Here is a 12,339-nt window from a genome sequence, read left to right as displayed (position 1 = left end):
TTTACTATAGGCCCCCAAATAGTAATAGAGATGTGGAGGAAGAAATTGCTAAGCAGATTATGGATACGTGTGGGGGTCACAGGGTAGTTGTCATGGGGGACTTTAACTTTCCAAATATTGATTGGAACCTTTGTAGGTCGAATAGTTTGGATGGGGCACTTTTTGTGCAGTGTGTGCAGGAGGGTTTCCTGACACAATATGTGGATAGGCCGACAAGAGGTGAGGCCACATTGGATTTGGTACTGGGAAATGAACCGGGCCAAGTGTTAGATTTGGTTGTGGGAGAGAACTTTGGAGATAGTGACCACAATTCGGTGTCTTTTGTTATTGCAATGGAGAGGGATAGGGCCGGACGGCAGGGCAAGGCTTACAATTGGGGGAGAGGTAATTATGATGCGATTAGGCAAGAATTAGGGGGCATAAGATGGGAACAGAAACTGTCAGGGAAAGACACTGATGAAAAGTGGAACTTTTTCAAGGAACAAATACTGGGTGTCCTTGATAGGTATGTCCCTGTCAGGCAGGGAGGAAATGGCCGAGTGAGGGAACCGTGGTTCACAAAAGAGGTGGAATGTCTTGTGAAAAGGAAGAGGGAAGCTTATGTAGGGATGAGGAAACAAGGTTCAGATGGCTCGATTGAGGGTTACAAGTTAGCAAGGAATGAGCTGAAAAAGGGGCTGAGGAGAGCTAGGAGGGGACATGAGAAGTCCTTGGCGGGTCGGATCAAGGAAAACCCCAAGGCTTTTTACTCTTATGTGAGGAATAAAAGAATGACCAGGGTGAGGTTAGGGCCGGTCAAGGACAGTGGTGGGAACTTGTGTATGGAATCAGTAGAGATAGGCGAGGTGATGAATGAATACTTTTCTTCAGTGTTCACCAAGGAGAGGGGCCATGTTTTTCAGGAAGAGAAGGTGTTACAGGCTAATAGGCTGGAGGAAATAGATGTTCGGAGGGAGGATGTACTGGCAGTTTTGAATAAACTGAAGGTCGATAAGTCCCCTGGGCCTGATGAAATGTATCCTAGGATTCTTTGGGAGGCGAGGGATGAGATTGCAGAGCCTTTGGCTTTGATCTTTGGGTCCTCACTGTCCACGGGGATGGTGCCAGAGGACTGGAGAGTGGCAAATGTTGTTCCTCTGTTTAAGAAAGGGAATAGAAATGACCCTGGTAATTATAGACCGGTTATTCTGACTTCGGTGGTTGGTAAATTGATGGAAAAGGTCCTTAGGGATGGGATTTACGACCATTTAGAAAGATGCGGATTAATCCGGGATAGTCAGCACGGATTTGTGAAGGGCAAATCGTGCCTCACAAATTTGATAGAATTTTTTGAGGAGGTAACTAGGTGTGTTGATGAAGGTAGGGCGGTTGATGTCATATACATGGATTTTAGTAAGGCGTTTGATAAGGTCCCCCATGGTCGGCTTATGATGAAAGTAAGGAGGTGTGGGATAGAGGGAAAGTTGGCCGATTGGATAGGTAACTGGCTATCTGATCGAAGACAGAGGGTGGTGGTGGATGGAAAATTTTCGGACTGGAGGCAGGTTGCTAGCGGAGTGCCGCAGGGATCGGTGCTTGGTCCTCTGCTCTTTGTGATTTTTATTAATGACTTAGAGGAGGGGGCTGAAGGGTGGATCAGTAAATTTGCTGATGACACCAAGATTGGTGGAGTAGTGGATGAGGTGGAGGGGTGCTGTAGGCTGCAAAGAGACATAGATAGGATGCAAAGCTGGGCTGAAAAATGGCAAATGGAGTTTAACCCTGATAAATGTGAGGTGATTCATTTTGGTAGGACTAATTTAAATGTGGATTACAGGGTCAAAGGTAGGGTTCTGAAGACTGTGGAGGAACAGAGAGATCTTGGGGTCCATATCCACAGATCTCTGAAGGTTGCCACTCAAGTGGATCGAGCTGTGAAGAAGGCATATAGTGTGTTAGCTTTTATTAACAGGGGGTTGGAGTTTAAGAGCCGTGGGGTTATGCTGCAACTGTACAGGACCTTGGTGAGACCGCATTTGGAATATTGCGTGCAGTTCTGGTCACCTCACTATAAGAAGGATGTGGAAGCGCTGGAAAGAGTGCAGAGGAGATTTACCAGGATGCTGCCTGGTTTGGAGTGTCGGTCTTATGAGGAAAGGTTGAGGGAGCTGGGGCTGTTCTCTCTGGAGCGGAGGAGATTGAGGGGAGACTTAATAGAGGTTTATAAAATGATGAAGGGGATAGATCGAGTGAACGTTCAAAGACTATTTCCTCGGGTGGATGGAGCTATTACAAGGGGGCATAACTATAGGGTTCATGGTGGGAGATATAGGAAGGATATCAGAGGTAGGTTCTTCACGCAGAGAGTGGTTGGGGTGTGGAATGGACTGCCTGCAGTGATAGTGGAGTCAGACACTTTAGGATCATTTAAGCGGTTATTGGATAGGCACATGGAGCACACCAGGATGGTAGGGAGTGGGATAGCTTGATCTTGGTTTCAGATGAAGGTCGGCACAACATCGTGGGCCGAAGGGCCTGTTCTGTGCTGTACTGTTCTATGTTCTATCTATGTTCTATGAGAAGTGACCTTATTGAGATATACACGATTCTCAGGGAGCTTGGCAGGGTAGATGTTGAGAGGTTGTTTCCACTGGGAGAGTCTCGGACCAGAAGGCAAGATTTCAGAGTAATGGGTCACCCATTTAATAAGAGTTTTAACAACACCAGGTTAAAGTCTAACAGGTTTATTTGGTAGCAAATACCATTAGCTTTCGGAGCGCTGCTCCTTCATCAGATGGAGTGGAAATGTACTCTCAAACAGGGCACAGAGACACAAAATCAAGTTACAGAATACCATCTGACGAAGGAGCAGCGCTCCGAAAGCTAATAGTATTTGCTACCAAATAAACCTGTTGGACTTTAACCTGGTGTTGTTAAAACTCTTACTGTGTTCACCCCAGTCCAACGCCGGCATCTCCACATCATGGTCACCCATTTAAGACAGAGATGAGGAGGAATTTCTTCTCTCAGATGGTAGTGAATCTGTAGAATTCTTTACTGCAAAGAGTTGTAGAGACTAAGTATGTTCGTTAAGTATGTTCAAGGCTGAGGTGGACAGATTTTAAATCAGTAAGGGAATCAAGGGTTATGGGGATAAGGTGGGAAAGTGGAGTCTGAACATTATTTCTTAGTATAAAAGGAAGAGAATGTCAATGACTGCCAGTCAATACTGACTGGGCCATGCTAAATTGCCCGTTAGTATCAGGGGGACTAGCAGGGTTAATGCATGAAGTTATGGGGGTAGGGCCTGGGTGGGATTGTGATCGGTGCAGACTCGATGGGCCGAATGGCCTCCTTCCGCACTGTAGGATTCTATGATTCTATGATATTGTCCTTGAGGATGACAGGTGGCTGAGCTTTCCCCTCAGACCTGACTGTGTGTTCACAAAGAGTGTTTTAATTAGGATCAAAAGACCCAAGTCCTAGAGTCTATTGTCAAGCTTCTGGGGGTTGTCCTCCAGTGGAGTAGCTTTAAGAATAACTACAGATACCCAATGCTTGCACTTTTATCATGATTGCCTTCAATGCCATGAGCAGTGCACTGGGAACATGGAGCTTTGTAGGATGCCTGCTGCCTCTGCACAGCAGACATAGCCCTTGATTGTTTGACCATTGCATCCATTCTGACGTGCCTTTGAAAGGATCAGATGCCATTTAAAACTATATGCACCACTGCACCTAAACGTAATGGATTCTCACTTGAATGCACACCATTAGTAAAAGTGCCAAAAGCTTATTCGTTGTGCATTAGACCCTCAAGTCCAGCACTCAGCTCAGCAATGCTCTCCATCGTTTGAACAGGACATTATAGGGTCCCCCTACAATCGGCCAAAAATTGCTGTATTGAACTCCTCCCAGATGCTCAGAAACCCCTTCCTGATGGATTTTTTCTAGCTTGTTCCTCAAATGCGTCATTCGCAGATGAGGTTGAAAATGGTTTTGTCCGTGTGAGACCAGCTTCCAATTTCCCCTGTCACGCACCAAGTTCCTCCCATCCTTCTAATTCCCCTTCCTCTGTTTACTATCTAGCCTCACCCTACTACACTTAACCCCACCTTTTTCCATGTGAATATTCCTGTTCTCCCCCCCGAGCCCCTTAAAGTTGATGTCCCCATGCCCTTTGTCAATCTGACTTCTTCCCTTCTCAAGGCAACATGCACCCTTAATTTTCAGGCCCCTTAACTTGAGATCATTCAATAGCTCCCCCCACGACTTTCCAACTACCGATGTACAGGATCCAGAGGCCTTCCATGGCTGCCACTATGCCCTCTGCCTCACAATGCCATGACTCAAAACCCCAGGATCTGATTCTTTAGTTAACTGACCATGCCCCGCAAACCATGCCCCCCATCACCACCAGTGAATGTCACTGTCCAGAAAAGCTTTCCGCTGCCCAAGACATGCATGCCATTCAATCCCTCAGCATGCCCCTTGCCCCAGGACAGTCTCTTCAATATGCTCCCGACAGTGTGGCCTCAGTCCCACAACAGTCTCTTCAACATGTCCCAGACAGTGTGGCCTCAGCTCCACCACAATCTCTTCAATATGCCCCTAACTGCATGACTTCAGCACCAGGATAGTCTCTTCAATATTTCCCTGACAGTGTGGCCTGAGCCCCAAGACAGTCTTTTTAGTAGACCCACAAGAGTGTGGCCTCAGCCCCTGAACACTCTCTTCAATATACCCCCGAGAATGTGGCCTGAGCCTCAAGAGATCTCAAAGATGCTGCTGATAGCATGGCCTCAGCCCCAGGTCAGTCTCTGACTCTTTCTTAAACAGTGCTATAGCTCTTAGAACATAGAACAGTACAGCACAGAACAGGCCCTTTGGTCCACGATGTTGTGCCGAGCTTTATCTGAAACCAAGATCAAGCTCTCCCACTCCCTATCATCCTGGTGTGCTCCATGTGCCTATCCAATAACCGCTTAAATGTTCCTAAAGTGTCTGACTCCACTATCACTGCAGGCAGTCCATTCCACACCCCAACCACTCTCTGCGTAAAGAACCTACCTCTGATATCCTTCCTGTATCCCCCACCACGAACCCTATAGTTATGCCCCCTTGTAATAGCTCCATCCACCCGAGGAAATAGTCTTTGAACGTTCACTCTATCTATCCCCTTCATCACTTTATAAACCTCTATTAAGTCTCCCCTCAGCCTCCTCCGCTCCAGCGAGAACAGCCCCAGCTCTCTCAACCTTTCCTCATAAGACCTACCCTCCAAACCAGGCAGCATCCTGGTAAATCTCCTCTGCACTCTTTCCAGCGCTTCCACATCCTCCTTATAGTGAGGTGACCAGAACTGCACACAATATTCCAAATGTGGTCTCACCAAGGTCCTGTACAGTTGCAGCATAACCCCACGGCTCTTAAACTCCAACCCCCTATTAATAAAAGCTAACACACTATAGGCCTTCTTCACAGCTCTATCCACTTGAGTGGCAACCTTTAGTGATCTGTGGATATGAACCCCAAGATCTCTCTGTTCCTCCACAGTCTTCAGAACCCTACCTTTGACCCTGTAATCCACATTTAAATTAGTCCTACCAAAATGAATCACCTCACATTTATCAGGGTTAAACTCCATTTGCCATTTTTCAGCCCAGCTTTGCATCCTATCTATGTCTCCTTGCAGCCTACAACAGCCCTCCACCTCATCCACTACTCCACCAATCTTGGTGTCATCAGCAAATTTACTGATCCACCCTTCAGGCCCCTCCTCTAAGTCATTAATAAAAATCACAAAGAGCAGAGGACCAAGCACTGATCCCTGTGGCACTCCGCTAGCAACCTGCCTCCAATCCGAAAATTTTCCATCCACCACCACCCTCTGTCTTCGATCAGACAGCATTGTCCCAGGACAGTCTTTCACTACTCCATTCTTTGACCACCCCCTAGTTCTGCCGCTGTCTCCCCCTCCGCTTTCACTTCCTCTTCTTTGTCCTGCCTTCATCTCTTCTTATATTCCGGAAACTACCCCCCCACCCCCAGTCCTGCCTCCATCTCTACCCTTTCCTCTCATGGTCCATATAACCCCCCACTAGGCCTGCCTCCATCTCAACTCTCCCTGTTGGTCTTGCCTCCCATGCCCAGCCCTTGTAATACAACTTGTTGTAAAGAATCTGTCAGTTTTGAGACAGTAGAGGTGTCGAGAGAAAAAGAGAGGTTGTGGTGAGGGTAGAGCAGGGTGTCTTCAGTGTACACATGGAAACTGATGTTATGTTTTCAGATGATGTTGCTGAGGAGCAGCTTTAGAACAAAGAAAATTACAGCACAGGAACAGGCCCTTTGGCCCTCCAAGCCTGCACCGGCCATACTGCCCGACTGAACTAAAACCCCCTACCCTTCCAGGGGCCATATCCCTCTATTCCCATCCTATTCATGTATTTGTCCAGACACCTCTTAAAACTCACTATTGTATCTGCTTCCACCACGTCCCCCGGCAGCGAGTTCCAGGCACCCACCACCCTCTGTGTAAAAAACTTGCCTCGTACATCTCCTTTAAACCTTAAATTAGAGATTTTCAAACTTTGCTGTATGGAAGATCCCCTGCTGATATTAACACACCTATGTGGACCTCTATCATCCACAAAAATAATCAATATTGCATAATCTTTATCGAACTGTAACAGAAATAATAGGCTCGTAAAATACAGAAATCTCTTGACTTTTCTGATCAGGTGATCCAATTTGAAAATCCATGACTTAACCCATTTCATCTTACAGCTTCTTTAAAAAAAAATCTCTCTGATAATGTTTCTGGTCCTCCCAAATCTTGAGCACCTTTTAATTACTCCCACTCATCATTCTCCTCATCTCCCTTTAAAAGGTTTTGAGATGTTTGCTGTCATACATGATGGGCAGTACATAAATGCAAGTTTTTTAGCTAGTATCTTTTAGCAGGACTTGATGTTTGAGTTATAAGGAGAGGCTGGATAGACTGGGACTTTTTTCCCTGGAGCTTAGGAGGCTTAGGGATGATCTTATAGAGGTCTATAAAATAATGAGGGTCATAGATAAGGTAGATAGTCAACATCTTTTCCCAAAGGTAGGGGAATCTAAAGCTAGGGGACAGAGATTATAAGGTGAGAGGGGAGAGATACAAAAGGGTCCAGAGGGGCAATTGTTTCACACAGAGGGTGGTGAGTGTCTGGAACAAGCTGCCAGAGGTAGTAGTAGAGGCGGGTAAAATTTTGTCTTTTAAAAAGCAGTTGTACAGTTACATGGGTAAGATAGGTATAGAGGGATATGGGCCAAACACAGGCAATTGGGACTAGCTTAGTGGTTAAAAAAAAGGGCGGCAGGGACAAGTTGGACTGAAGGGCCTATTTCCATGCTGTAAACTTCTATGACTCTATAGCCACTAATGGGAAAAGTTTCACACAAAAAGTAGCTGATTTTCAAAATGCTTTCTTCATATACCCAAGAACTTCAATTTATGGAGGCAAACATAGGCCAAAGAGGGGAGAAAACAAGAGCGATGGGTACTGTTGTGAAAAAACAGTCAAAGCAAACAAGTTTGAGAAGGTTCTTAAAAATAAGTAAGGGAGTGGCAAGTTGAAAAAAAACAAAAGAAAATTCGCTCACAACAAAAATCTCTTATGATTTGGTAGTGACATCTCTAAGATGGTGGAGTAGGTTATGTACAGAATGAAATGTCTCCTACATTTGTAGGGTACTGCTAGTCAGATAATCTGATATAATGATTTAGTTGAATTTTGGGCTTCGATGATTATTTTGATCTTTTTTGTCACAAAATCAGGATGATCAGAGTCTTGAAATCAAATTTTGCACTGGATATATCGTCAGCAATTGTCTAAAGGCTGTGGGGTCAACATTCAGAAATTTGCTTTGAGTTTACTCTTTTAATTCAAAGTTGTACTTTGGTTCAATTTAAAATCCATCTTTAGATATCTAAACCTTAACCTTGAATATGTTTCCTGTCCAAAACACAACTTAAGATACTCTTCAAATTTCTTCTCATACTAATTGGTGGTTTATAAATCAAGAAAAAACATTCACATTGACACTACAAATGAACTTATGAAAAAGCCATGTCACCAGAAATATATTAAAAATGTGCAAACCAATATTAGTTAAAGATTTTCAATGTAGCCTACATTTCATTTTTGTTCAATACATCATCAATCTTTTTAAGTTTAGAACTACGGCGTGAAATTAATACTTGAAATTCTCCTTTTTATATTGGTAACATTTCCACTGACCTGGGTAATAACAGCTACAATGGCTATGGCAGTCGATGTTGGGGTTGAGTCCCATTGCAGAAGTCTACTCTGAGTTCTTCCCATTCTACCAAGAGTCCATCCCATACATAAACTCAGAAGCATATAGAGCATCTGAATCTGGGAGACCATATCACATACTGTTCAGGAAAGAAAGAATCAATTGTTTAGCTATTTCACGTCTGATGTGTCTTTTCATTTTAAGTGAAATTTATAATTTGAGTTCAAAGCAGGATATGTATTATAAAAACCCATTTAATCAAAACTGAAAAGCAAAAATGTAAAAATTAAAAACACCAGTCTTAAACAAAGGGGGAAAATGTGCGACACTGTAATGTACACTATTATACCATTTATTATATAATGTATACCATTTATTATACTGAACTTTAAACTGATTTTTTTTGTTACAGTGTTAAGTGTGTTTTCCTCTTAAATGTGCACAGAGTTATTGAATATATAACACTGTATCACTATTCCAGAGTAAAACACCAGACAGAAAATAATGACTCAAGAGAGTCAAGTGAGACTCAAGTGAGAAAGGGAAAGTTCACTCATAGGTCCAGATTTTCACTGAGTAAGACCAAGTTCAGAGGCCTTTAAAAAAGATAGGTGGGATCCAATTCTGGGATTTCCACTCCCATTCTTGGCAAATTTGACTAGCAAGAGATAATGGTGTAGGTGGTCAGCCCATATGTAGCACTCCTGCCCTTGCGGGGATGGGCATCTCAAATTCCCTTGCAATTTTGATAGAGTTAGATCCGTTTTATTAATTTAAATTATAAAATAAAGATCAAGACACGAAATATCTCTCCAGCTGTCACCCCTCACACACTCCCCAAGTTCCATGCACACAAACCCATGCCACTTCATGCCCCCACTCCACCCCATAACCTCCACGCCAACCCGTGCATGCACCATCCACCCTTTGCCCTTACACCTGCCATGCCACTGCACCCAATATCTGTTTCAGGACCTATGCAAAGATAAGATAAAGTGATGTTGTATGAAATAAAGTTCTATTGAAAAAAATATTCTCATTCATAAAAATCCATTTACTACATTTACACTTCAACTAAATAAAACCTTATAGCAACAAACATTTCATTCAAGTGCACAATCCATTATAACAAGCATTAGAATTCAAAGTCTCACGTCAAAGAGTCTATAGCCACTTGTAGCCATCAATCAAATTGTGAAAAAGCAGGCATCTTACATGAGAACGGATGATTGTGAAATCAGTCATGCAACACTAATCTAGTAGTGGAAACCCTCAGACTTATGTCAACAGACAAAGTGGAATAACAATGAATAATTTTTTTCAAACACTTCAGACATGTTTTTTCAAAGATTTATAGGGTAGGACTTTTAAATGCCTTGGCAGCTCCATTCGACAGCTCACTTTGACAGGCCCCTTTATTGAGTGCTTCTGGCAGTTTGACAGGTCCCTTTGACAGGTGCTTCTGATAGTTTTGACAGGTTCTTCCGACAGCTTTGACAGATGATTTTGACAGGTCTGTTTACAGTTCCAATGAAATTGACAGTAATGACTTTATGCACCTTTGACACATATTTATGTCTGCTTTTAACAATTCCAAAGGGCACCTGACCTCCACCAAAGGTGTCCTGGAATCAGATCCAAAGGGATATCTTACATCTCTTAGCTATCCAAGTGGATCCAAAAAATTCAGACGTACCCTTAACTGGTCTAATCTGCACACTTAAGGTTTCGTACTGTTGGCCTACCAAAATCCCAATGCAGTAGGGGCAGCTGATGATATAACTGGCCTGCTGCCTCTGTAAACCATGTATGCGTGAAACATGTCCTACCCTTGATCCCGTTTCAGTTACAATAGAAAGAGCCTCTCTGTCATGGCAAAAGTCTAGGTCAGTGTCTTTGTTTTAGAATGACCCATTCGAACCAGATAATACCTTTTTGGATGGTTTCAAGGACAATGACTCACATTAGTCTGGAATGTTCTTTTGTTCCCTAGTGAGACAAGGGAATGGTTCTAACCCACAAAAGAAATAAAGTGACCCTTGGGCAGTCATCTTTTCCGGTCTTTTCATCTAGTTTTTATTTTAAATATAAAATTAGTTTAAGTTCAGAATATGACAGAAGTTTTTCTCAACTACACAACACTTAAACTTGTGGAAATGAACACACAAATCACATCAAAGGAAAAATAACTTATCACAAGGTTTTAGAGATGTCAATCAAACAAAACTCTTACTTTTCGGCAAACAGTATAAAGGTTTAATTGCTTGCTAAACTAAGTAGGTTAATCATTTTTGGAGCTCAGCCAAGCATTAATAGTGAGACCATCTGATAATTATCAAAAATAGTAACAACAATGCAAGTTCTGTGCATAGTGTACACTGAGAGTGGGTAGCGGATGTATGGGTTAATGGAGGGGCATGGGAGATACGAGCGAGGATGAAGGGGTCATGTTGGGGGGGGTGAGGGGAGGAGCGGGGTGCTTGGGTTAGGAGTGTGAAGGTTGAGAGCCTGACTGTCATGATTGTAGCAGGGCCGATGTCCTAGTAAATAATGGTGGACCATCTAGTCTGTCAGGTTTGTCATCTGCCTGCTCTGTTGCTGCCTTAGGTCTGCCTCTTTTCCCTAGAACGAAAAGAGGGTGGGTGGGGCCTTGTTAATAAAGACGGGTTTGTGGGATTGGGAACTTCCCCAACTCCTGATAATCACCTCCTTGACCAAAATCTGATCCACGGAGTACAAACTCCCAACTTTCCCCTCGTTAATAGCCACATTGAAAGAGCATCAGAGATTCAAACTGGAGAGAACTAATGCTCCAAAATGATTACAATTAAAGACGATGTTTTTTAAACTTAATGAAAAAGAGCTTCTCACAATGGCATAAAAACTATAAAAAAGTGTTCAAGACCATATAAAACTTCTTATTTACACAGACATTCCTGCACAATTAGACACAAATAGCTGTAAAAGTTGCAATTCCATACTACAGCACAGTATTTTACAGATTAATCCTGAAAATGTATAAATATACAAATACAGCATGTTTCAGTATGTTCAGGAAATACGTATATGCTAGATGTAGTAACAGCAAAATTGCATCCAATTTTCTAGTTCCGAAAGTTAGGTTTCTATTTTTGCTTAGAAATCTGTTATTGTTCATAACCAGTTTTCAGATTTTTCTATATCAATGAACTATTTAAAGCACAGCTTTATACTTGAGAAGTCTGAATGGCCAACTATTAAGCATCATTTTCATGAAGCTGTTATCACATCTAAATGATAGTGACATCTATTGTATAGGGGGGGCGGCACAATGGTTAGCAGTGTTGCCTCACAGCTCCAGGGACCTGGGTTCAAATCCAGCATTGGGTGACTGTCATTGTGGAGTCTGCACATTCTCCTCGAGTCTGCATGGGTTTTCTCCAGGTGCTCCTGTTTCTCCCACATCCCAAAGGTGTGCAGGTTATGTGGATTGGCCATGGTAAATTGGCCCGTTGCCAAGATGTGGTTAGATTGATTACCCAGGGTGAAAGAGGGGGCCTGGGTAAGATACTCTGTCAAAGAGTTAGTGCAGACTCGATAGGCTGAGTGGCCTCTTTTACACTGTAGGGATTCTATTATTAATTAATCTCTCACCCCCTGTGAGAAAATTAGATAATTAAAAAAACAGTAGTGCTGGGTGGGATCAGTGGATATAGCATTGGGGAAAATTTTGCACCCCCATTCTCTATCTGTGGGAATGGCAGGACATGCTCAAAATCTGGAGTATGTGTTTTGTGCCAGTGAGTTTTAGAGTTCCGATCTTACTGCCCCCTTGCTGTTGGAGTGCCGTGAAACACACCATGGGACCGCAGAAAGCTCAGTTTAATACATTACCATGTCATTGGCGAGCATTGTCTCCAGGACTTTTCCTCTCACTGGATATTCACACCTAGATGTGAACCTGTCATGGGGGGAGGGGGGGATGTGTGTGTCTCCTTGGGGTCGTAAAGTATAGCCCCTGGGGGTGAGGAACATGGCCAAGCAGTGGCCTGGCTATGCCCTGTGGCACAGTTTGGC

At 43.4% G+C, this 12,339-nt stretch overlaps 1 protein-coding gene across 1 annotated transcript in view; it reads right to left on the bottom strand.

The window, feature by feature from the left end:
- The window catches only part of gpr180 (G protein-coupled receptor 180), a 174,055-nt gene that overhangs the window by 34,490 nt on the left and 127,226 nt on the right, over nucleotides 1–12,339 (bottom strand). The window contains exon 6 of the mRNA XM_078221646.1: nucleotides 8,265–8,422. Coding sequence (XP_078077772.1) covers nucleotides 8,265–8,422 — 158 coding nt within the window. The remainder of the gene's footprint in view (nucleotides 1–8,264; nucleotides 8,423–12,339) is intronic.

The sequence above is a fragment of the Mustelus asterias genome, chromosome 10, assembly GCF_964213995.1.
Source record: "Mustelus asterias chromosome 10, sMusAst1.hap1.1, whole genome shotgun sequence".
Taxonomy (NCBI): Eukaryota; Metazoa; Chordata; class Chondrichthyes; order Carcharhiniformes; family Triakidae; genus Mustelus; species Mustelus asterias.
Note: the sequence above shows the minus strand (reverse complement) of the source record. Positions and strands in the feature narration are given on the sequence as shown.